The 23298-nt window shown below is 40.1% G+C and overlaps 1 protein-coding gene across 1 annotated transcript in view; it reads left to right on the top strand.

Moving 5' to 3' along the window:
- Positions 1 to 14366: 14366 nt before the first annotated feature.
- WFS1 (wolframin ER transmembrane glycoprotein) overlaps positions 14367 to 23298 on the top strand; it is a 33154-nt gene continuing 24222 nt past the window's right edge. Inside the window, exons 1-2 of the mRNA XM_058803387.1 lie at positions 14367 to 14439; positions 16248 to 16439. Of these exons, the coding sequence (XP_058659370.1) occupies positions 16253 to 16439 (187 nt within the window). The 5' untranslated portion in view covers positions 14367 to 14439; positions 16248 to 16252. The remainder of the gene's footprint in view (positions 14440 to 16247; positions 16440 to 23298) is intronic.

The raw sequence follows: 23298 nt of genomic DNA, 5'->3' as shown, positions 1-23298 counted from the left end.
GAGAGGCTAGGGATTAAAAGTGTAAAAATAACAGCCATTATACTTCTTAGAAGGAATTCTCTGAGGATGTGTGCCCGTGGCTCACTCACGCTTGCTTTACTACGTGATGTACTGAGCTAGTCAGAGCTTTGATGGAAAAAGGCTTCTAAATATGACTTTAAAATCATGACATTTTGGTGGACCAGTTTTTCTCTTCACGATTATTTTTTCTTTCTTTTTAAGAATGAGTTGCTAATGACCACCTTGACTTTCTGAAGACAGGTCTTCTAATATAGTATATATTGATAATATTACATAAGTTCATCAACTCTCGGGATGTAGCATCGTTCTTATAGAAACTTAACATGCAATGGGAAAAAGAAATGAAAATACCCTTTACTGATCTTCTAATTAATATCAGAATTTTATCAGACAGAATATTTAAGTACTGCTACAGCAGTTTATATGTTTAGAGCATAAGTGAACTTTTCTTGCACCTATGGACTCAAAACTGCTGGTTCAGGACATGATACAAGGTTATGCATCATTTCAAAGGATAGCAGCTAGCTGGAAATGCCCTTTAAGATCTACCACAGTTTCTGTTATGCACACTGATGTAAATCTTCAATCGGTATTCAAAATCAATAAATGCTCTACTGCTGTCATGTAAGGTCTTTGTTTGAGGGGAACATTGAGGAATTCCCCTGGATGTAGCTTTCTTAGAGAATGAAAAAAGGTTGCTCTCATAAAGTTGACCTTTGAGAACAAATAAAGGTTGATAGTAGGAAGTGAACAGATAGTCTGATAAATTCCTTCCCTTTTCCATATTAAAAGAGAAAATGAGCCGAAGTTTTGTTTATCTTTGGAAAGCAGTATGTAACTGAGCAGAGATGTGAAACATCTGCTGTTTCTCACTTGGAAGCAGGTCTCTTCAAAGACAGAGCAGGACTTTGAATGCTGAATGTGGTTTTTTCTTTAGAGGTAGAAACTGTGTAAGACCAGTTACTAACCAAAGGTACTGGAATCAGGGAGTTTACCTTGTGGAAGATGAAATGAGCCCTTTCATTACTCATCCTAGAGATGCATTACCATACTCAGTGAAGATACCAAAACTCCTCCTGTACTATCATATTCTTGTAAATGCTCAGAAGCAAAATAACTTAAATTATTCCTTGCTGTCTGGTTTCTGGTGGCGCAGAACTTGGATGCTTTTGTGTGTAATAAAAGTATATTTAATCTCTCTTAAGTGTATTTAATTTCTGTTAAATGGCAGCTTAATATGCAACAGAGAAAAAAGAAAATATTTCTCAAGTTTAAAAATCAATTGCCTTGGGTATAATTAATATTAAGGAAAAAAATTGTATCAATTGCCCATATAGTTTTGGTCTCCTTTTACCACTTTAAAGGCAATGTCACTAAGTTCAATAAAACAGGCTGCAATAAGCAGAAAGTTTAGACAGGATTAATGACATTCGTTCTGTCTTTACAATGTTTATCTTTAGGAAAGGTACCAAATTGATTATTGCTTTAGAGTACACTGCTCAGAGTTCAGAAACAACTTGAGTAATTAAGAGTGTATAAACATAGACTTCTATCCAAATAACATGGAGTGCACTTACATTTTCTTGTGGCCCCCTTTTTTCTTTAAAAAAATAATTGGGACTAGAATAGAGCAGTTCAGTTGGAAGGGACCTACACCAGCCCTCTAGGCCAACAGCAATGTATGCTGATGGAGATTGCCAGTACCATTTTGTGATGGAGGGTGGAGTCCCATGGCAAATAAAGACTAAGAAAAAATGGGGATGCATGTCAAACAAAATTTAATTAAACTGTGTAATTGCAGGCTCAGATAAACAGTAACACTATGAAAGTGTTGTGAGTACTGCCATAAGATGGTATTATACATACACCAGCTTGGAAAAGGCTCTCAGTTGCTGTCTAGCCACAGTAATGTCATAGTGGGTTCAAACAGATCAAGGGGGAAGCTGACAGCAGACGGTATCAGTGAGTTAGGTACAAGGGATGTACAATGGAGGAAAGGGCAGTCAGCAGTAGAGGTGACCACACTGCTGAGGTCCCACAGCTCACACTGTGCACAAGCTCTGGTTGTTCACAGCCCAGGGGCTCGTGGCTGTGCTGCTTCCAGAGGCACCATGGCCAGTCTCCATGGGGGCTCTCAAAGGCTGGCTCCAGCCACAGTACTTTGTAACATGGACTTCATCCTCTGTGCCTCTTCCCTTGGTGATGATTCATGATTTACTTCAAAAAGAGAAGGCTGCCAGGATGACAAATTTAGGCTGCAGATCCTGTGTGCAAATTAATTCTCCCTCTGTGCAGTCTTTCCAATTTCCCAAAGCTCATCTAAGGAGGCTGCAGGGCAAAAAGAAGCAAAGAGAACACAATTCATACCCCAGAACTCAGTGTATGAAATGTGTTTAATCTGCTAAAAAAGGTAAAGCTCATAAAGCAACCGGATGTGCTTGGAATTTCTGCATTATTTCCCTAGCCTATTATTTTTATTTATTTAAGATGTCAATGCAACTGCATTTGGAATATAGTCTGCTTATCTCCTACAGAAGCCTTTCTTGCTCACATGGAATGAGTCAAACACAGTGTGTATAAAACACTTTGTGGTGCAAGACATGAGGCAGTGTAAGGCAAAGTATTTCTCTGCTTCAAAAAAGGAATATTCTCTTGCCTAAAGTGAAAATGAAACGGAACCTCCAAAGGCATTCTCTGTTCCTCATGTACCTATCAAAGGGCATAACAGTATTGAATTATTTAGGTAACTTTCCCTATTAGACTGTGTTCTTTTATGAATCATTTCAAGTGGCTTGGGCCCTAACCAGAAAAAGTCTTTGCATATTCTAAAGACTTTAAGAATTACCCAAAGGAAGGATTTTAGGAGAGTTAAAAATTTATAGCCAAAAAAAACTTATGAACCTCAAATTGCATTTTTATAAAATAATCTTTTTAATCTTAAGGATGTGCTGGTTTTGGCTGGGGTAGATTTAACTTTCTTCACAGTGGCAGGTGTGGGGCTATGTTGTGGATTTGTGCTGAATAAAAGGTTGATAACACAGAGATGTTTTTGTTATTGCTGAGCAGAGCTTACACAGAGCCAAGGTCTTTTCTGCTTTTCACCCTCCACTCTGGCAGCAAAGTTGGAGGTGAATGGGGGGCTGGGAGGAGACACAGCCAGGACAGGTGACCCAAAGTGACAAAATGGGATAATGCAGACCATGTGACATCATGCTCAGTGTATGAAGTGGGGTGAGGAAGAAGTAGGTGAGGAGGAATATTTGGGGTGATGGTGTTTGCCTTTGTTTCTCTTTCCAAATCACCAGTACGTGTGATGGGTCCTGCTGTACTGGAGATGGCTGAGCACCTGCCTGCCCATGGGAAGCAGGGAATTAATTCTTCATTTTCTTTCCTTGTGTGTGTGGTTTTTGTTTTCCCTGTTACTCTGTCTTTATCTCAACTCATGAGTTTTCCAGCTTTTACTTTTCCAATTCACTTCCTGATCCTGCTGACTGGGGGAGTGAGCAAGCAGCTGCCTGGGGTGAAAACACATCACATAACTTAAAAAAAACAACCCTCCCTGCCCTCTCTCACTCCACTAAAATGCCAGGCTAGACAACTGAAGGGAGTCTAACTCAAGAATTAAATTGGTCAATTTTTTTTTATCCTGTGCCCCAAGAGCTTCTTGAAGATTTGTTTCTTATTCCCACTTTGCTATTGAAAGTTTTATCTTAAGACCAGATGACACCTTGATGTGTAAAGAGCAGATCTGTATTATGAAGCTTAATTAATGCAATGATTCACATAAGTATGTCAACAAAACCACAAAAAATAAAAGGCAAATGTATCACTGTGAATATTGTCAACCTTGTGTTAGCAAAGCATTATGCTGATTGGATATCTAAATTTGGCTCTTTCTAAATAAGTCTCTGATCAGTAGTCTTAGCTGTGTCCAGCAGAAAAAGCTTTTTAGGTTTTCTCACCAATCTTAGTGAGATTTACAGAAGTAGGAAGTAATAAGGGAATATTCTAAATAACATGCATTTTAAAAGTGATATATTGCAACATGCAGTTGGAATTGAGTACTTATCAATGTTCTGAAGCTCCTCAAAACTTCTTTAAAAGAAGAGTGATTCACAAAGTGTAGTAATCTGAGTAATAAAGAAATGTTGATAAAAATCTCAAAGCTGGACAAAATGTTGATACATTATCTGAACTATCTTGTTCTCTGAAGCATTATTCCTAATACCTGGATATCCCTTTAGCAGTTTGTATTGCCTCCTCTCAAAAAAACCCTCTGATGATGGTTGTAGAGATGGCCTGCTACAGTGTTCTTGTAAAGTTTTAATATCTAATCTAAATCTCATATGCTGCAAGTTATTACTTCCTGTTCTAACCCCTTTGAGTACTAAAAAAAATTCTCTTTGCAAAATATTTTGCATATTTTGGAGTATCTTCTTTGCCAAGGCTAAAAGACCAATTTTCCCACTTTTTTTTTTCCTAAATTCCATCTAGGTTTCTGACTCACTGCTCTCCACTAGATTTTATCCATGTAATTTACCCCTTTCCAAAGTTTGGACCTGGATTTTGAAGTGTGGCAGCTGTGGCCTTACAAGCCTGAGTAGTGAAGGGATTACCTCCTGTATGCCTTGCATGCCACAATGGCACTTGCTTTTATCTGAAATAGAATGACATTCCTGATTTATCATTTTTTAATCTGCTGTAATCCCCTGTGTATTAGTACACAGCCAGTTATTCTTCATCTTTCTTTGGCTTCTTGATCCATCCTGTTATTGACCTATCCTGGATCATAGATTAGCTCTATAAAATGCAACACACTGTGTAAAATTCTTGGGTGGTTTGGGGTTTTTTTTTCCCCAATTTATTTGAATTGTTGTAATGATAAAATAAGTAAAGAACTGTAACAGATTGTCTTTGAATATCCAGAGTAATTTTATTTGATCATTCCTGCATCAATTACAGTAAAGTGGATCCTGAAGTAGTGTAGGGAGACAAGTAGTGGAGAAATGGGTTTGAATCTCCTCCAGTACTGTTTTTGTAATCATAGAGTGATTTTTTCATTACTGTCCTTTTCTGTTAACAAAGTCACTAGGAGACTGACTGAAGATAATTATCAGTAGTGAAATGTGGGAAATGTCATAATTTGTTTGTTTTAAACTGTGTTGATAAATTCTAATTCCATTCAGAAATCTAGGTTATCTCCTTCAGAGAAATGTACCTATGAATTCTGACTTCAATACAAAATATAATGGCATCTTCTGATTAGTATGTTGGGGAAAACAGAGAAATGGAAACAGAGAACTGCAGATCTTGTCATATGTTGAAAATATGCTGGTATTTCTTTTATGAAAGACAGAATTACATTATTTATTTGTTCATCAGGAGCAGTATTTCTAGGAAGAGTATCTCAGAAGTGTATCTCTTGCTGTACGTGTGACTGATGTAAATGTATTATAAATGCATTTATCACTAGAGAGGAACAAATGGCCCATACCAAAAGCCAGATGCTGTCTGCAGAGCTGTTTGGTTTGAGGGGTTTTGGTGACATTTTTGTGGGGGGAGGAGGAGATAAAAAAAAATATTACTGTAGCCTTTAATGTCAAATTCTGTGTTCTTAACTGTGAACAATCTAAGTGGGGACAGATGTAAGTACAAGTAACTAAGCATAACTAAGAACATGAGGTTAATTTTTAGATGGGTTTTTGCTAGTATTTAATATACTACAAATTTTGTAATGTTTCATAATACCTGAAATGTTTGTGCGTCCACAAGCTTGGATGGCCTTTTTTTCAGGTATATCATTTTGCCTAAAGAGCAATAGTAACTTTTGCTAAATTTTTGCCTTATTTAACAATTTGTGAAGTCCTTCTGAAGTTAAGTAGCTCTTACAGATAAAGAAAGAGAGCTACAGAAAAGGGCAAATGTGTGGACTGAGTCAAGGCAGCAATTCAGTCCTGATCCCAGGCACCCTATGGGAAGGACTCATGTTGGAGAAGTTCATGGAGGACTGTCCTGCAGGAAGGACCCCACACTGCAGCAGAGGAAGACTGTGAGGAATGCTTCTGAGGAGGAAGGAGCAGCAGGGATGACCTGTGATAAACTGACCGCAGTCCCCCAACCCCTGTCCCCCTGTGCTGCTGTGGGGAGGAGGTGGAGAATATGTGAGTGAAGTTGAGCCCAAGAAGAGAGCTTTTTTCATTGTCCCTCTCTCATTTGATAGGTAATAAATTAAAATAATTTTTCCCCTAGTTGAGTCGGTTCTGCCCATGAGAGCAACTGGTGAGTGATCTCTCCCTGCCCTTATCTGAACCCATGAGCCTTTCCTTTTGTCTCCCCTGCCCAGCTGAGTGCAGTGATGGAGTGACTGTAGCCAGCACCTGGCATTTAGCCAGGGTCAACTCAACACACTGAGTTTGTTAATCTGCATTATACATTAACTGTTTCAAAATTAAAAAGAAAATTTGCACCAGAAAGTGTGTAAAATTTCAGGCCAAAGTTACATCAGTGTCCTACTCATCATACTAAGGCCTGCTTGGGTCCAGAAATGATGTAGAGACATATTTCTGCATGCATGCCTGTGCTGGAAAAAAATCAAGGGTGATGTAGTACATAAAACAGAAAAATATCATTGATCATTAAGAAATAAGGGAAAAAGAGATTTTGGCAAGGAATTAGGATGAATGGGGGGAGAAATATATGTAAGAAACTACCAAAGAAAAGGAGGGGGAAAATCAGCGCATCTTCACGCCAGTTATGCTACTGGCACTTCACCACTAGTGGCAGTCGACTAAAACTGTATGTGTGCAGAGTTTTTTTCCTTCAATAATAAGATAGGAATAGGAATATAGCAGCTGTACAACACTTACAGAAACACACCTGAGTGACAGTGTTCACAGGGGTTCTTGGATGAGGGAAGAGACAAAGGATCTGACTCCATGTTTCAGAAGGCTTGATTTATTATTTTATAATATATATTACATTAAAACTGTACTAAAAGAATAGAAGAAATTGTTCTCATCAGAAGGCTAGCTAAGAGTAGCAAGCAAAGAATGATAACAAAGGTTTGTGGTTCGGGCTGAGAGCCCGAGCCAGCTGACTGTGATTGGCCATTAATTACAAACAACTCTATGAGACCAATCACAGATGCACCTGTTGCATTCCACAGCAGCAGATAACCATTGTTTACATTTTGTTCCTGAGGCCTCTCAGCTTCTCAGGACGAAAAATCCTAAGTAAAGGATTTTTCATGAAAAGATGTCTGTGACACACCTGGATTAAGTCTAAAAAGAGTACTTTTTTTGTAGCTGAAGATATGAATTTGATCAGTCTAAATACGAACTATAATTGTGAGACTTCTGTGGGGTTTAAGCTCCCACTAGTAAATTAGCATTTCACACTGTCTTCTCTCTACAGTTTCATCAAAAGACAAAATTATTTCAGTTACTCAGGAACCAAGAGGCATATATTATTTGTATTTACCTTGAAGTGGCTGTTAAGAACAAAACAGTGACTATTGCCCAGCATGCTGCTGTCTGTTCCCAGACTTCTTGTAAGCACTCGTACCTTGAGAGTTCAGAAAAATAATTTTTTGTCACCTTATTAGAAATCACGATTTCCCCCGTCTAATTAGTACACAACAGACGTTTTTACCATCTAAAATAATTGCAAATGCTTTAAAGAATGAAGAGGTTTTATTGCCACCTGGTGGGAGTCCTGTGTGTGACACGTCCTAATTGCAGACGAGATTGGGAAGACGTTGAAATACTTCAAGCTGACCAACACCATCCTGCAAGAATATAGTCTAACTACATCTGGCATCATGACAATAATTAGATGACTAGCTAAGAAAAATCATTATTAAAAAATCATTATTAAAGAGTTCTGTTGATGCTAATCAACACAACTGGAGTACTGGCATGTATAAATAAAATCTGAACAAGCTTTTAAATGTGAAACATAGTTTGAAGAATCTGTACATTTTACGGCAGTTCTTACAGAAATTGTTGCATCACTGCCTTCTGATTCATATCTTTCAGACCAAGGCAAGTGCAAGGTTTCAGAAAGTAACAGCAATCTCTAGCACTTGGCAATGCTGAAAATTACCTGAACCTGTTACCAAATGTATCAAACCATGCATGGAGTTTTTGATAAACAAAAATCTGATCAAAATGCCACAAGAATGAAGAAATCTTTAAATTCTTTATTTGGTATGGCTGAAGGAATGTTTTTAGGTTCATGGTTTCCTGTTTATGTTTTGCATGCTCAATGCAGTGTGTCTTACAGTAAAGCAGATGACACAGACACGTGTCCCCCATCCTGGTAACAGGATGAACACGTCTGTAGTTCTTTGTGCACTGCCTCGGATGCACTGCATTGTCTCACCCAGCCACACTAGAGGTCACTGTGAGCAAAGAATAAGCTTGAAAAGGCAGGAACACTGATGGATCAATTTGCAGGCCGAAATTTGTGGCATACCTTCCAATTTCAAAGGTTGACACAAACCAATCCATGTTAAATATGTTATTTGAGAGGGGCCATGGTACTTCATGTAACCTCATTTACCGAGAAACTACTTACAAACTGTTGAAGAAGTTATTCCTATGAAGAAATCCTTAGTGCTTGAATATGTCCAGTTCAATTTTAGACCAAATTTAATCTCTGGCAACACCAAACTGAATAATGATAAAGGTTCCAGACTTTGTTGATACTTGTTCCTGTTTCTTCATATATAAATTTTAAGGTACTATTCTTTCCCCCTAGGAAAACAACCCTTCTTTCTCTAGACTGTAGCAGAACAGTGCAACTTTGATTCAGGTGCTGCTTCCAGAGTTAAGGAAGCTGAGTCCTGTTTGTATTGTGGATTAGGAACGACATCAGTAGTTGTCTCAGACTGAAGTCATGAACAGAACAAATCTAGAAAATTCAAGGAACTGGAAGAGGAGTGGACTGCCCTTTACCTGTTCCAGGGAATGCATCCAGCCCAGGGCTTACCTCCCAACAGCTGCTGTGCCAGACCTTCAGAGTCTCACCTGCACATGGTTGTACCTGCACCCAGTTTTAAAAACTTGTCCTCTTTTACAGTGCCTGTCCACAATTTGAAAAGATGGCTGAGCAGTAAATTCAAAACTGAACATCTGGTGCCACCTATGGCTTCCTTTAGTGCAGGTATTCACTTGAAAAGGAAAATGTTAACCCTTTCCTCATGGCTGAGAGAGCCAATGGGAGAGTGAGAGTGGTGCTTTTCTATATAAAGCAGTGATGATGAACAATACTTTTGTGCTGCCAGCCAGAGTAGAACAGTGGAATACAGAGAGATTAAAAGAACAGTGGACAGGGAATGATGCTCACATCACCCTACATGCTGTAGTGCATGAAAACAGTACTTATGTGGAAGCTACTCCAACCCTGAGGTAACAGAGGCAAATTTAATATGCAGATCAGGGAAGAAGAGTCTTCATCATAATCTTCACAAAACTCCTCAATTCCTGTTTTTACCTACTTTTTGTGCCCATTTCTTGTGGTTTTCCTTCCGTTTCCTCCCACCCTTTTATTAATTCTTTCTACTGAATGTCCATCCAAATGGCACTAACATCTTAATTGTTCCCATCAAATTGTTGATTCTCTGATTTCAGTGTCCTTTTTCTATGCTTAAATTATTGTGCTCCTTCTGACAGAAAATACCTCCCACTTTAAATTATACACTGCTTTAAAAACATAAAAAGAAATCTGGTTTTGTGGTTCTTAGTCTAAGGAAACAGTATTATCCAGATGCTCATGAGGGATGCTGCAGCTTTTATTGCACTAATATTACGGTGATGTAATGCTTCCATCAATTAAATTATACTGTTAAAATGGGTAAACAGAGTAAACAACTAAACCCATTATTTTGAAATAACAGCCTTGTCTTAATTGGTAAGGTGTGGCAAGAAAAGAAGTGATTATTTTTGAGACAGGTTTTAGGATAGTTTACTTAGCATCACTCAGACATTTTCATTTCCATAATGTACTTCCTTTCATAACTACTGAAGATACACATGGCATTTTTCTATGAATTTTTCACCTCTTCTTACTGGCACAAGAGCACTGCCGATAAGGTTTTTGCTAGGATTAATGTATTCCAAAACCATCAAGAGTAACTATGTCAAATCTGTGTCTGAGCATACCATGGACTAAAGGAATTAATTTTCAGAGGCACTATGAAAAACATATGGAGCTGAAGGCTATTCATTGGAATGAATCACACTTCATGCAGGTCTATTTTCTTGGATGATCATCGCTTTCTCTCTTACTTTTAGGAAGTGAGGCTAGTTTTCCCTCTGGACTGATAAGAAACTATTTGTATGCCAGCAATGCTATAAGCATTATCTCATCTCAGTAATATAGGTAAATCAGTTTGAGTTGAGGGATTTAATAAAAAAATTTATTTAAATGTTGCTTAGCATAATCTTTTGCTGTTACAAATTCATTTTCTAGAAGACAGACTTAAACATTTCAATACTAAACACATGCCTATATACAGAAATACAAACTTCACAACAGAATGTGAAAAAGTCAGTTTATATTACATGCAGTTTAACAGAGGCAACATAAGAGTTGCTCAGATTATTAGCTATCTCAAGTATATTTCTACAACTCAGTGATAATTATATGGAAAAGCTGTTAATTTCAGCCTGTATCTCAGTAGTGCACATCCAGTGTTCAGACAGCCATTACTATTACATTTCATCATCTCAAGTAAAAAATGTTTACAGAATTCGGCTGAAGTCCAACATCACTCTTTAAACCTTCAAAATACATGTAAAAGGATTATTGATTCTCTAGTAAAGAAAGTATTGCTTTTTTAGATTTTGTCCTTTTTTTTAAATCTGGGCTGACAGCAACCTCATGCAGTTAAGCAAGTGTGTAGTTCTGGACTCCTTCATGCAAGGAGCATGAAGGCACTGGAGTCAGTCCAACAAAGGCCACTAAGATGATGAATGCACTGGAGCATCTCTCCTGTGAGGAAAAGCCAAATGAGCTGGGCCTGTTGTCAGAGACTGAAATGTTCTGGTTAATGGCTGCAACATTGTTATGAAGGAGCTTTGCCCATTATGGGAACACTGTATACAGAAGCTGTGACCATCACACCCCACTGTGATTACGCCTCTTGAGAGCAACCTTGGACTGTGGGTTAAGCCACCTAAGGGAACCTGAGATAAGATAAGGTGACAGTGAAAAGCAAACAAGGCTGAGGGAGAAGAACACATCCACAAGATAACCAAACCCAGCAGCTGTCCTGAAAACCATTCCTGGCTGGGTTCAGGCTGGGGAGGCCACAGCCACAGGCTCATCTGCTGAGGCCAGGCTTGTTCAGACTGCCCCCAGCCAAAGCAGAGCAGAGTTTTGGGTGCATGGCCCAACTCTGGTCAGAGACACTGAACACCCACCCTCCCTCACACAAACTGGCTCAGCTGTGAAACCTCCGCCCCAGGAAGGCCACATCCATGGGACATCCATGTGAGGAGCAGCTGAGGGGGTGTCATAATCCATCAAAGACCCCCAAAGTGCTCCCCAGACTGATTGCTGAGGCCTTGCAGCAGCGCACTGCATGCAATGCAAAGGGATGCAACAGATCCAGAGTCTGTTGTGAGACTGTGTAAAATTGTCCCCCACCAGTCAGGGGAGATACCTGGGCATTCGCACCTGGCACAAATGTAAATCAATCCATTGAACCCTGTCTTTTCAGGGGACCCTCGCTACCAATAAAACCAGAAGGACAGGACCAACAGGACACTACTGAGATCCACAGAGTGGTGGTCTTTTCTACTTAAACTGTCTCTGTCATCATCTTTCTCTTCCCCCACTTCTTTGTTCTATTTCTTCCTTTCTCTTTTCTCTCATTTACTGTTAAATAAAATCCATACTACTGACTTTGGCATATGGTCACATTTGCACCTTAATTCAGGCAGGGGCATCTCATTCTAAAAATTTTAAGGACCTGATCATAATACCTGTTCAGCCTGGAATAGAGAAGGCTCAGAGGGATCTATCAATGTACATAAAGACCTGAAAGGAGAATGCAAACAGGATGGAGCCAGGATCTTTCCAGTGGTGTCCAGTTAGTTACAAGAGCAGAGGAGTGAACACAAACTGGAACACAGGAGGCTCCCTCTGAACATCAGGAAGTGCTTTCTTAACTGGGAGGGTGACCGAGCACTGGCACAGGTTGCCCAAGAAGGTGATGGAGTCTCCATCCCTAGAGATCCTCCTAAGGTCATCTGGACACAGTCCTGGGCAACCAGCCCTAGGTGGCCCTGCATGAGCAGGAGGGAAGAGCAGCTGACCTCAGGATGTCCCTTCCAACTACAACCATTCTACTGATGCCATGAGTCATAACTGAAATTGAAACAGGTGCTGTGCCCTGTTATTACAGGACTTCCATGTTTCTTTTCTGCAGCTGTAATAACTACTGCAACAATTTGCAACTGTGATAATGCCAGATGGGAACTCATCGTTTGTGATAAAGTAATGCCAAAGTGAAATCAGTGGAATTGATAATGGAAGTTGTCATTATGTCTGAGTTTGGTTTACTCTCAGTGTTACTTTAGTGTTACAGTATTCATATAACACATGTGAGTATAAAAGGTGTGCATGACAATTCATTTACTGAAAAGGTTTTGTTGGCTTTAATTGAGGACCTGATCAAATTCAGCAATGTGCATCTTCAGTGTAAGATCAGACATAAGCAACCAAAGAATATTTTACACCGAGCCTTGTTGTTAGGAGGGTTAGTAGCCAGTGTGGCAATTGCACCCTTGAACTTGGCTTCTGCCATGTGTGACTCTGCCTGTGCTGGAAAGCAGCAGGGGAGGCTTTATTTAACACTTCCTTTATAGTTGGTTTTCTAGCTACCACCCTCATTTCCACCTGTTCCCTAAGCATGTTACATCCTTTAAGCACACCCACTAAATACCAAATCAATTGTATAAAATAATATCTTGAAGGAAATGTGAACAGCAGGGGGAGCAGATTGCAGAAATTTGTCATATCAGAGTTAAGTCATACTGTCAGTCTAAGGAAACAACAGGTAACACATGGCTGGCATTGCATATTCCTGATGAAACCACATTACACTCAGACTACAAGTAATCTTCTTAAATGTAGGGTTTTTTCAAATTTATTTTGAAGTAAACAGAAGTTTAGTCATGTTTGTTTAAACTTGTTTTGTGTAGGAAAAAAAAAAGTCTTATGCCTTCCAAGGCAAGGAAATAACAACACTGGGGACCACATTCTTATGTGAGGATTAAAAAGAACTCAGCTGGCAGTGACCCAAAGAATTTAACTGACATTTTAAAAAATGAAAGCATCCCATGATCTGCAAACTGGGAACTTGTGAAAATCAACAAAGTAACTTATATGAATGACTGAAATTTAAACTTAATCTCCTACTTTGAATTTGTAGCTTGTTTTTTTATTGGGGTTTTAAATAGAAGCTATTCAAAGTACAATATAGGGACTTTGATTTATTTAAAGAGCTCGAAAATAAAACATATTTCTAAAACGTGCTAAGTTCACCATCATAACAACAGCAACGTAAGTTTACAGTTCGCTTCCTGCCCAGAAGCCTTCCACCTATGCGGCAGAAATGCTAAGAGATGTAGCAGCAGTAACTTGGAGGGGATTTAGAAAAAAATCAGCTACTGGGTTACCGCCCTTTTTTCCCATTCCCTTCGCTCCTGTACCGAGAAACCCCACGATAGGACGGTGCGGCCTCACCCCGGGCTGGCTCACACCGACACTGCCGCCGCTGCACCGCTGGAGCGGAGCTGAACCCTCAGCCCGGGCTGGCTCACACCGACACTGCCGCCGCTGCGCCGCTGGAGCGGAGCTGAACCCTCAGCCCGGGCTGGCTCACACCGACACTGCCGCCGCTGCGCCGCTGGAGCGGAGCTGAACCCTCAGCCCGGGCTGGCTCACACCGACACTGCCGCCGCTGCACCGCTGGAGCGCAGCTGCGGCCTCACCCCGGACCCGCCGGCCTCCGCCCGCCTCACCCGGCACCGCCCTTTTGCAGCGGCCCCACCCTGGCACCCCTGGGCCCCCCGTGCGGGCGGTCAGCCCCCGCCCGCTGTCACCGCCCGCTGTCACCGCCCGCTGCTCCACCCCGCCTGCCCTGCGCGGCCGCCATCGCCATCACCTCCGCCTCCTGCCGCCGGCCCCGCCCGGCCTCGGCGGGGCCTCGCCGGAGCCCTCCCCGCGGGCGGAGGGCGGTGAGTGGCAGCGGAGAGGGGAGGAGGCCGCGGCCGATGGGCGGGGCAGCGCCGCCCCCCAGGGCTGCGGGCTGCCGGCGGAGCCCCAGTCGGCGTCCGGCCGCCTCCGGAGCTGCGGGCAGGTTCGTCGTCGGGGGTGCGCGGTGCTGACTTCGCCCGGCCGGGCTCGGTGAGCGTCTGGGGCGGGACCCCGCGGAGGACGGCCCGAGCTGCCGGCCTCGGCCCCCCGCTGGGGCTCCCTGGCCTTCCGGAAAGGCAGGGCCGCCCGGGCACTCGCGGACCCCCGGGGAACGAGGCCGAACGAGCTCCGGTGCTCCCGACTGGGAGCGGCTGGCGGCGGTGGGTGCGGAGTCACCGCCATGGGTGCGGAGTCAGCGCTCGCTGGCTTGTGAACAGCCCGGAGGAAAAGTTGGTGTTGTCCTTTGTAGGATAAGCGCAGAGTGACTTTTGGGGCGGGAGTGTTTTTGCGAGCTGGCTGATAGCGAGGTGAGCTCCTGCTCACGGCTGTGCTGGGGAGGCTGTGCCGGCGCTGCCCGCTCTGGAAGGAGCCGGACCCGTCCGAGCCGCGCATCCCCCGCGGGGCGCCTCGGGCGCGGCCTGGCCGCGCTCGCCGACCCTCGTACAAAGCACTAAGGTCAAGTTAAAACTGGAGGCACAGTAACTTTTGTGATTGTATAATGGTTAAAAATACTCATGCTAGTTTACCGGGAAGGTATTTTAATCTCTGTGTTTTCCGAGGACTGTTTGAAGGTTGAACTGAACTATGTTGGTTTATTTATAACTTGATGTAGAAACATAATACACAAGCGCATTTAGGTGTATCAGTAAAATATTTTCTGGTTTAGGGTAGCCTAATTTTTGCATCCAAGTTGTTAAATTAGAAGTAGTATGTTTGGCAGTGGAGACATTGCTAGTACTCTTAGCACCCTGTTGTGATTTTTGTGTCCTTTGAGTGGAAAAAGTTGTTGGTTAAGTGGTGTCTGTGGTTTTGGCTATACTACTTTAATCTTTACAAGGACAACTTTAGGTTGGTTTTCTGAATTAGTTCTGTGCTTATACAGAATTAAAAAATATTGTTTACTGCCAGAAATATTCTAAAATGCTCCTTAAATACTTAACTTCAGGAAAGTTGTTCTTAAGGAGCAAGAATTGCTATGTGTTACGCTGTGGTAGTACATGCATATCTTGCTACTTTTGTGTTGTGAAAGCCAAACTTTCAGTAGGCATTTTTATGCAAGTTTACTTATTTAGGGAACTTTTTACTATAGAGCAGAGACCCCCTCTTATTTTTGAGAGGACTTATAGTTAAAAGGCCGTCTCGTGTAAGGCCTTTGCCTCCCTGCCAAGTATGATTTTTCTTTTTGAGTGGGACATAAAGGTATTTAAAGTAAGCTCATTTTGAATCATGGGCATTTAAGTTGATAATGTCTAAAAACAGCATCCTTGGTTATTTCCCATACAGAGTTCTACATCTCCTGCTTTGCCTTCTTATCATGATTCTCTGTCTCCTTATTAGGTGATGACAGTTAACCAGGCCTTTGATAAAAGTTTTTTTATTATTACAGGCTTGTCCCTAAAAAGTTTGGGGCTAATCTTTATTTCTGGCATATATAAGCAGAACATTAAATTCAAAGAAGAAATTTATATGCAGCATTTACAGGATTGATTATTAGTTTTAGCATTTGTTTACACTTGTAACCCTATTATTATTAGTTAGGAAAAAAAGCAGTCACTGTTCTGGCACAGTGTTGTATGTGTGATCAGACTCAGCTATAGCTGCTCATGCTGGGAGTTACTGAAGAATGTATAGATAAATCTTGAGGTTCCTATGAGCCTTCTTGCCATTTTCTAGGCTTTTTGTTTACCTAAATTATACAAATGCATTCAGATTTCAAGTTTTTATTCATTGTAAATGAATACAAATTCACTCAGTTTTACAGTTTTCTGATAACTTTTCATTATTTTCTTCTTTGGCAGCTAAAATGAATTCAGTTCCTGATCCCACCTCAAGTCCCTCTCACCCCCAGCAGCATCTTGGAAGGTCCCAGCTAAATGCTGCTCCTGTGGCCCATAGTGGGAACAGTCAGAGACCTGGAACCTCTTCAGGAGATTCTGCAGCTTCTTCAGTTCCTGGCTACTCCCGTAGCAGGGAGAAAACAGAAAAAAAGGGTAAGTATGAAAGCAATTCTTATGCAAAATGGGCTTACACACAATAATCTCCCAATGTTTCATGTATATGTACTCCAAACTCTGTTTAAAGACATTGTAAAGTAGGAAAATAAATTTCTTCAATTTCTTTTAACCTGTTGTTGTGGAAGAGTCTTTTCTACTTCAGCTTCCTTTGTGCATATTTTTGAGTTTTCCTATCTAATTTTTCAGGTTTGTACAAAGCAATAGGAAAGAACTTTATTTGAAAAATTGGCAGGGAGATTTAATTAAATTTAGCATTATAATGTTTCAATTGAATTTCTTTGTTTGGCTAGAATACATACTATAACTGTAGCTTTACTATGAATTCTAATGTGAATGCATAAGATACTACTGTAATGTAGACTGATGGAATAATAAATTGGTACATGAAGCCAAAATTGAAGTTAATATTAGCAGTAAGATAAGAATTTGGATTTACAGTCATGGTACACTGTGAAAGGCAGAATTATATGGTTCTTTTCCCCCACTTGCTGTGAAACTATTGAGTTTCAAAGATTGTGGAAACTGATAGGATAAGAGTAAGGTCTTGTGCAAAATGTAGAACAAAAACCACCTGGCTCCTGTATTCACCTGCTGGTTCCAGTTTTAATTCAGTTTGTAATCTAAAACTTGTGCAAGATGGTCTTGTGCTCAAGGTCTAACTCATCCCTTGCTCTTTAACTTTAAAATTGGACTTTTGATTGTGAAACTGCTTATGTACATGCCCTTATGTTCACAAATATAAGTCTCTCTATTGAAGACAGTAAGGCATCCAAGAGTTTAAAATTATTAAATGTGTGACTTTGTGCATGGCACATACCAGATGCAGCTGAGCTTTGCACGTAATTCAGGCCAATATTACGACTGTTGTCAGCAAATCTATTGTTTGCATCTAATTCATAATTGACTGTTGGAACCTTCTGGGTTCCCTGTTCCCAATGAAGGGGAATTTCTGTTTGGATATCCTACTTTCTATCCTGTGTCAGTATTCAGAACCAATTTTGTCATCTAGCCCACTTGTAAAAGAATTGAGAGATTATGGAGATTTAAGACTTCTAACATTACCTACGTGGTTGCTAATTTAGAATTAGTGCTAACATATATGTTTTCTTTCTTAATATTCTAGTTTCTTAGTATGCCTCAACAAGGAAAGAATATTAACTGTAATAGGAATATGGTATGAACTTATCTTGGCCTTAGTTACAGTATGATTTGAAAAAGAAATACATAGGTTTCTGTTGTTGGTGTCCACATTCATGCAAGATTCTGGAAATCAACACAATCTGTCTAGTGGTATTTTGCACATGGGTTCTGTCAGATATTCTTTTCTTATTTTGGATATTTTCTTACTCTACACAAATGCTGGACTTTTAAAATCACACTGATTTTTATCTTAGTTCTCTTTACAGTCCTGTGTATTTGCTAATGAGCCCTAGCTATGCAGCACTGTATTAGAGATGCTGCTCATTAAAGAGGGCTTTTGAGCATTGATGTATTTCTCCTTTTCAGTTCTCACTCATTCCTGATTGCTTTAAGTCTCTTCCCATTAAAATATTATGGGTGCCTGGTGCCACTGTCATTCCCCTTCCCATACCCTTCTTAATATACTCAAGTATTTAATGCAGCAGAATGAGCTACCATTGCCATAGTGTTGTGTTGGAATCTCTAACAACCAAGATTTTAGTGAGTTTAGATAGAAAATGTCTTCAATAATATATAATACAGTATTTTCTTATATGGCTTATGGTTTTAGAGTTATGCTGTTTGTCATAGTGCTAACAGTTTCTAGAACTGAAAACTTTTTTAAAAGAAAGGAAGTTCGGGTCATCAGAACTTAAAAATGGGCATTTCAGTAGGACTTTATTTATAAAGAACTGGAAATAAGAAATACAAATTCAAAAATGTATATATGAAAATAAATACAAAATAGACTGATATGTCAAACATAACATTGGCACTTCAGAAGTTCTCAAAATATTTGAACTGACATGAAGGTGTTCCTTGGAATCACCAGAGCCCTTACGATAAATAACATTTGAGTTTCTCACAGGTCTAGGAAAAGTGAAGGATTTGGACTCTCAGCCAGGGCATGTTGTGCTTGGTTGTATGAAAGGAAATATGCTTCAGCCCAGATGCTCTGGACCACTCTGACTTCTTTCTTAGAAGATTAAGAAGTTGGGTAATTTTCAATAGTCACTATGATTATGAAGAAGAGGACAGAAAAGACCAGCACACTAATATACAGAAAGCTCTCTCAAATCTTACTAAATATGTAGAACACTCCTCTTTGATTATGACTTAAATATCTTGCTCAAAATTTCAATTACTGTAACAAATTTAAGTTATATAGTTTTTAATGAATCTGCTATAATTTCTGTTGAAGAAGGGGAAATGTACTGTGTATATCTCAATTATTTGGAAGGGCAGTTTCAGCTCAGGACTATCTACCACATGCCCGTGTGTCCTTCCCCCACAGAAGGTCACTGGTATACTGGGCAGCAATAGTTGAAACATTGCCCAACAGGTGGAAGGAGATCCTTCCCCTCCAGTCAGCACTGGAGTGCTTCATCCTGTTCTGGACTTCTCAGTGCATGGAGAGAGACATGGAGAGAGTTCAGCACAGGGCCACAGAGATGGTGAATGAGCTGCTGCATCTCCCCTGGGGGAGACAGCTGAGAGAGTTGGGGCTATTCAGCCTGGGGGAGAGAAGTCTCAGGGGGATCTATCAATGTGCATAAATAGCTGAAGGTAGGGTGCAAAAAGAATGGAGCCATGATCTTTGCAGAAGTCTCCAACACAAAGATCAGAGACAGCTGGCACAGACAGGAGGTTCCCTTTTACCATCAGTAAACACTTTCTTTGTTTTTCCTGTGCGGGTGACTGAGCACTGGCATAGGTTGTCCAGAGGTGATGGAGTCTGCATCCATTGAGGTATTCAAAAACCATGTGGACACTGTCCTGGGCAGCCAACTTAGGTGGACCTGCATGAACAGAGGGGTTGCAACAGGTGATTTCCAGTGGTCCTTTCTAACCTCAACCATTTTACTAATTCTTGTAATATTCTTGACACCATATCTGTATTTCCGATCTGTCATTTTTCTTCCAGTTTTTGTTAATATACTCTGTGTTTAAGGCTATAGCATCAAAGTGAATGTTAAGTAATTTGTTTCCTGGAAGCACACATCACATCATCTATTCCTGCAGCATTATCCGTATCTTGCAGTGTAATGCAACAAATTAATGAATGCCTTGGCTCTCTGTCAGTAAAGCACTTAAATACACACAATATCCTCAGCAGAACAGGTACTTCCTTTGGATCAAACTCTTATACTGCCATTTTTTTTCTTAGCAATTTTTCAGTCTCTATTCTGCTAATGTATCATTAGGTAATGTTTATGTTATTCCTTAAATAATTTCTTTCACAATGGGAGGTAATAGTGTTTTGAGAATTTATGGAGCAAATTGAATCTGGATTTAATGAAAAAATCAATCATTAAGATAATTTATAGATACAGGTTTTGTTGTGTTAAAAAAGAAAAGGAAGGCATTCCTATTTCTACTCAAAACTCTTGCATTCTGCTTATGTATGGTTTTGGTTTTCCATTCCTTGTGTATGTAGGAATGGAGAGAATGTCAATATGTCAGCTTTCCTGTATGAAAATAAATGAGACAAAAAAAATGGTTACTCTTTCAAGGATGTTCATGGACAGGGAGCTTATTAGTGAGCCAAGCATATACACTACTAATTAGGGCTCCTGAAATTTTAAAGCCATGGAGTCATCAGTATTCATGTGAGCAAATTACAGGAGAGTTCGTGTATAGCAAGGAAGACCAGTAGCTGCTTCCTAGTGAAGTCTTTTGAAACAGACTAAGATTCTAATCTCATAAGACACTTTTATGCCTCTCAGGTGCAAGGCCCTCAGTTTCTGGTCCAGATGCTACATATCCCTTTCTGGCTTCTGTGTTTCATTCACTCTGTAGAGTCTCCTTCTTTCAAATGCAGCCTTAAAGCAATGTGAAAAGACAGAGCTTGAGTGAGAGCGCTGGAGCTCCCAACACCAAATTCTCCAAGTAGGCTTAAAAATATCATTCTTGCTAGAGAAACCATTTCCTCTCCTTACACACAGAACAGAGCTTGGAAAAAAGCACTTTCAATGTGGTGACTTAGTTAGCATGTGAGTATCTGTACTGCTGCTGCTATTAATGTTTTTTGAAAGAGATGCCTGAGTCTGCAGTTGAGGTAAGTGCCCTGTATTGCTGAGTTAGAAGGTAGATCTGAATGTCCCAGGAGATGGCTTGATTCAGATGAAAGAAAAGCAGAATTGAGAGACACTTCCCACAATACAGTCATGATTGGGTCCTTGACTGTCATTCAATTCAGCCACAGTGATAACTTGAACTGGATGACTCTCACCCCAGGTGAGCATTTATTGTGCTGGAGGTTATCTGGAGGAGTTACCATTTATTGTACTGCTTAGATATATTCAAGCATGTAAAGTGTCTTTCGTCAAAATTGGCTGTCTGCCAGTCAACAGGTAAAAGAGGTCATGCTAGGATACTGGAGAACTAGCATGGGGAAAAGAGGGCAATTTTTCATATGTGCATGAAAAAGATTGTTACTGGTTTATTTCATCATTCATGCACATTTACTAGTCAATAAGGTTGGAAAGGAGAAATTGCAAAGCTAAGTTGCAGTGCTTGAAGAAAGGTCTCTGGTTAAATAACTAGATGGGGTTTTTCGTCCATGGTTTTGCTGTAATCTCTTGTTCTAGAATTGAGAACATATGGGAAGGTGTTTGTACAGAGAGCTTTGCAGACAGAAATCAATTTATTATATTTGGGTTTTAGATATATAGAGTTCTGTGTGTACTTAGGTTATGAAAGTTTTTTGTACCTCTAGGAAGAGAATTATTTTATTAATTGACTGACTTCAAATTCATAAATAGTTAAAAATCTTTTAAACAGTTTACAATGCATTGCAACAATTTATCACAGTGTGTCTCCAAGGCATTGCTAAATGATAGCTAAGAAATAGGGAACCTTTCTAATTTACAAATATTTTCCAAGTGTTACCTTCTTCCACTTAAGGTTACAAAACCTTTGCTTCAGAGCTCTATTTTAGCACTTCTATGTCTTTACTTTTTGGCAGTCAGCTATCACAGACTAACTCTTGAGGCAAACTGAAGTGTTTGCGCAAAGCTTGAAGAAATCTCAGAAAAACCTTTGATTATTTGAAGGGGAGGATTATGCCTTGAAGTATTAATTACTTAACAATTTATCTCTCAGTTTATTAATGCCCATCAAACTTTACCTTTAAATACTCATGCTCCTAGAAAGCTCATTTGCCAGGCTTTGCTGTGGGAGAGAAAGGATTCTATCCAAACAAAAGTTAATGACTGTATTTTTTGATAAAATTTTGGGACATCATCATTGTTGGTGCAGAACAATGAAGCAGGCCTTTTTGTGTCTGCTGCTATTGTCAGTAACATGCTGGTATTTTTACCACATATGGGAGGAGGATTGAACACCCATTTATTGGAGGAAACATTCTCCATCTTTCCCTCTACCACCATTTGAAATACATTAATGGATTTTCTGGTTGATAACAAAGATACTATTACTGCTGTCAAATTTTTGACATTCATGTGATGAACCAGATTATGGAAGATACCCTAGCTTAGTCTTCATCCATTATTTTCCAGGTGGATCAATTTCCTAATCTGTTTATGATAACAAAATTTCTAGCATAGTCCCAGGGTGCTGAAAGAAAGGAGGGTAGGAAGGGAAGAGCTGTACACATATTAGTGAATTATGTAATGAAATGGGAGTGGCCCTATAAATTCTTTGGTGTGAAGGACTTAACATCCCTTTTGTGCAAATTTAAGAATTTAATCTAGTGGTTGGAATCTTCCAATTCAGTTTTCTTCAGAAGAGATCCAGTATGTGTGTTCCACTGTGCAGACAAATCCCTGTTCCAGTACAGTAGTCAAGGAGAGATTTGGAGCTGTTGTGTTGCTGAAGGGCCCCTTGCAGCAGCAGCAGCAGCCCTGCTTCACTGTGAAAGTTAGAAGGTGAGACTGGGAGCAGTAAACTGGCAAGTAAAGCTAATCCTTTGAAAAGTTAATTACTAGAAATGCTTACGTCACTGGATTTGTGGTTTTGCTAAAAAGTTGGAATGTTCCTTTTTTAAGGGCCCCTCTATTTTGACAGTGAATAGACTGCTGGAGTGTCAATGTGAAGTACTCTTAACTGCAGAATTGCTGAAATTCCATGTGCATTGTGCAGGTTGTTATGATAACTTTCTGCTCTCTGCACCTACAAAAATATGTGGGCTTGGCGAGCTCTGTGGTCTCATCTTCTCATATTGTTTTTCATTGCTTTCCCCTTTCTTCTTTTTAGTGGAAATGGTTAATATTGATGATTATCAACTAAGAAACGACAAGATGGGGATTTATTTTTAACTCTACAGTTTTGGAACTGAAAATTTATGTTAGGTTTATCCCAGCTCATCCATAAAGGATTCAATCAGAGATGCCTGCATAGGAAAAAGCAGCAGGACTGGCTCATTAGTTACATATAAAATTGTTTTAATGACTTTAAAAGATCATTGTACAGTAATAGCTACACTAGAAAAATACAGATTTGAAGAATGGTTTTTCCTCCACTTTTAAAATTTATAGTCTATAATATCACTCTTTATCTTCCACCTACATGCTTTTTTTTATTGCTCTCTTGACAATTTACATTCATTTTGTGGGGGTGCAGAAGTTGTTCCCAGTTCAATTTAACGCTATTTGATGACTTGCAATTGTGAAGTGACTAAGACTGTTACCATATC

The sequence above is a fragment of the Ammospiza caudacuta genome, chromosome 4 (assembly GCF_027887145.1).
Source record: "Ammospiza caudacuta isolate bAmmCau1 chromosome 4, bAmmCau1.pri, whole genome shotgun sequence".
Lineage (NCBI taxonomy): Eukaryota > Metazoa > Chordata > Aves > Passeriformes > Passerellidae > Ammospiza > Ammospiza caudacuta.
Note: the sequence above shows the minus strand (reverse complement) of the source record. Positions and strands in the feature narration are given on the sequence as shown.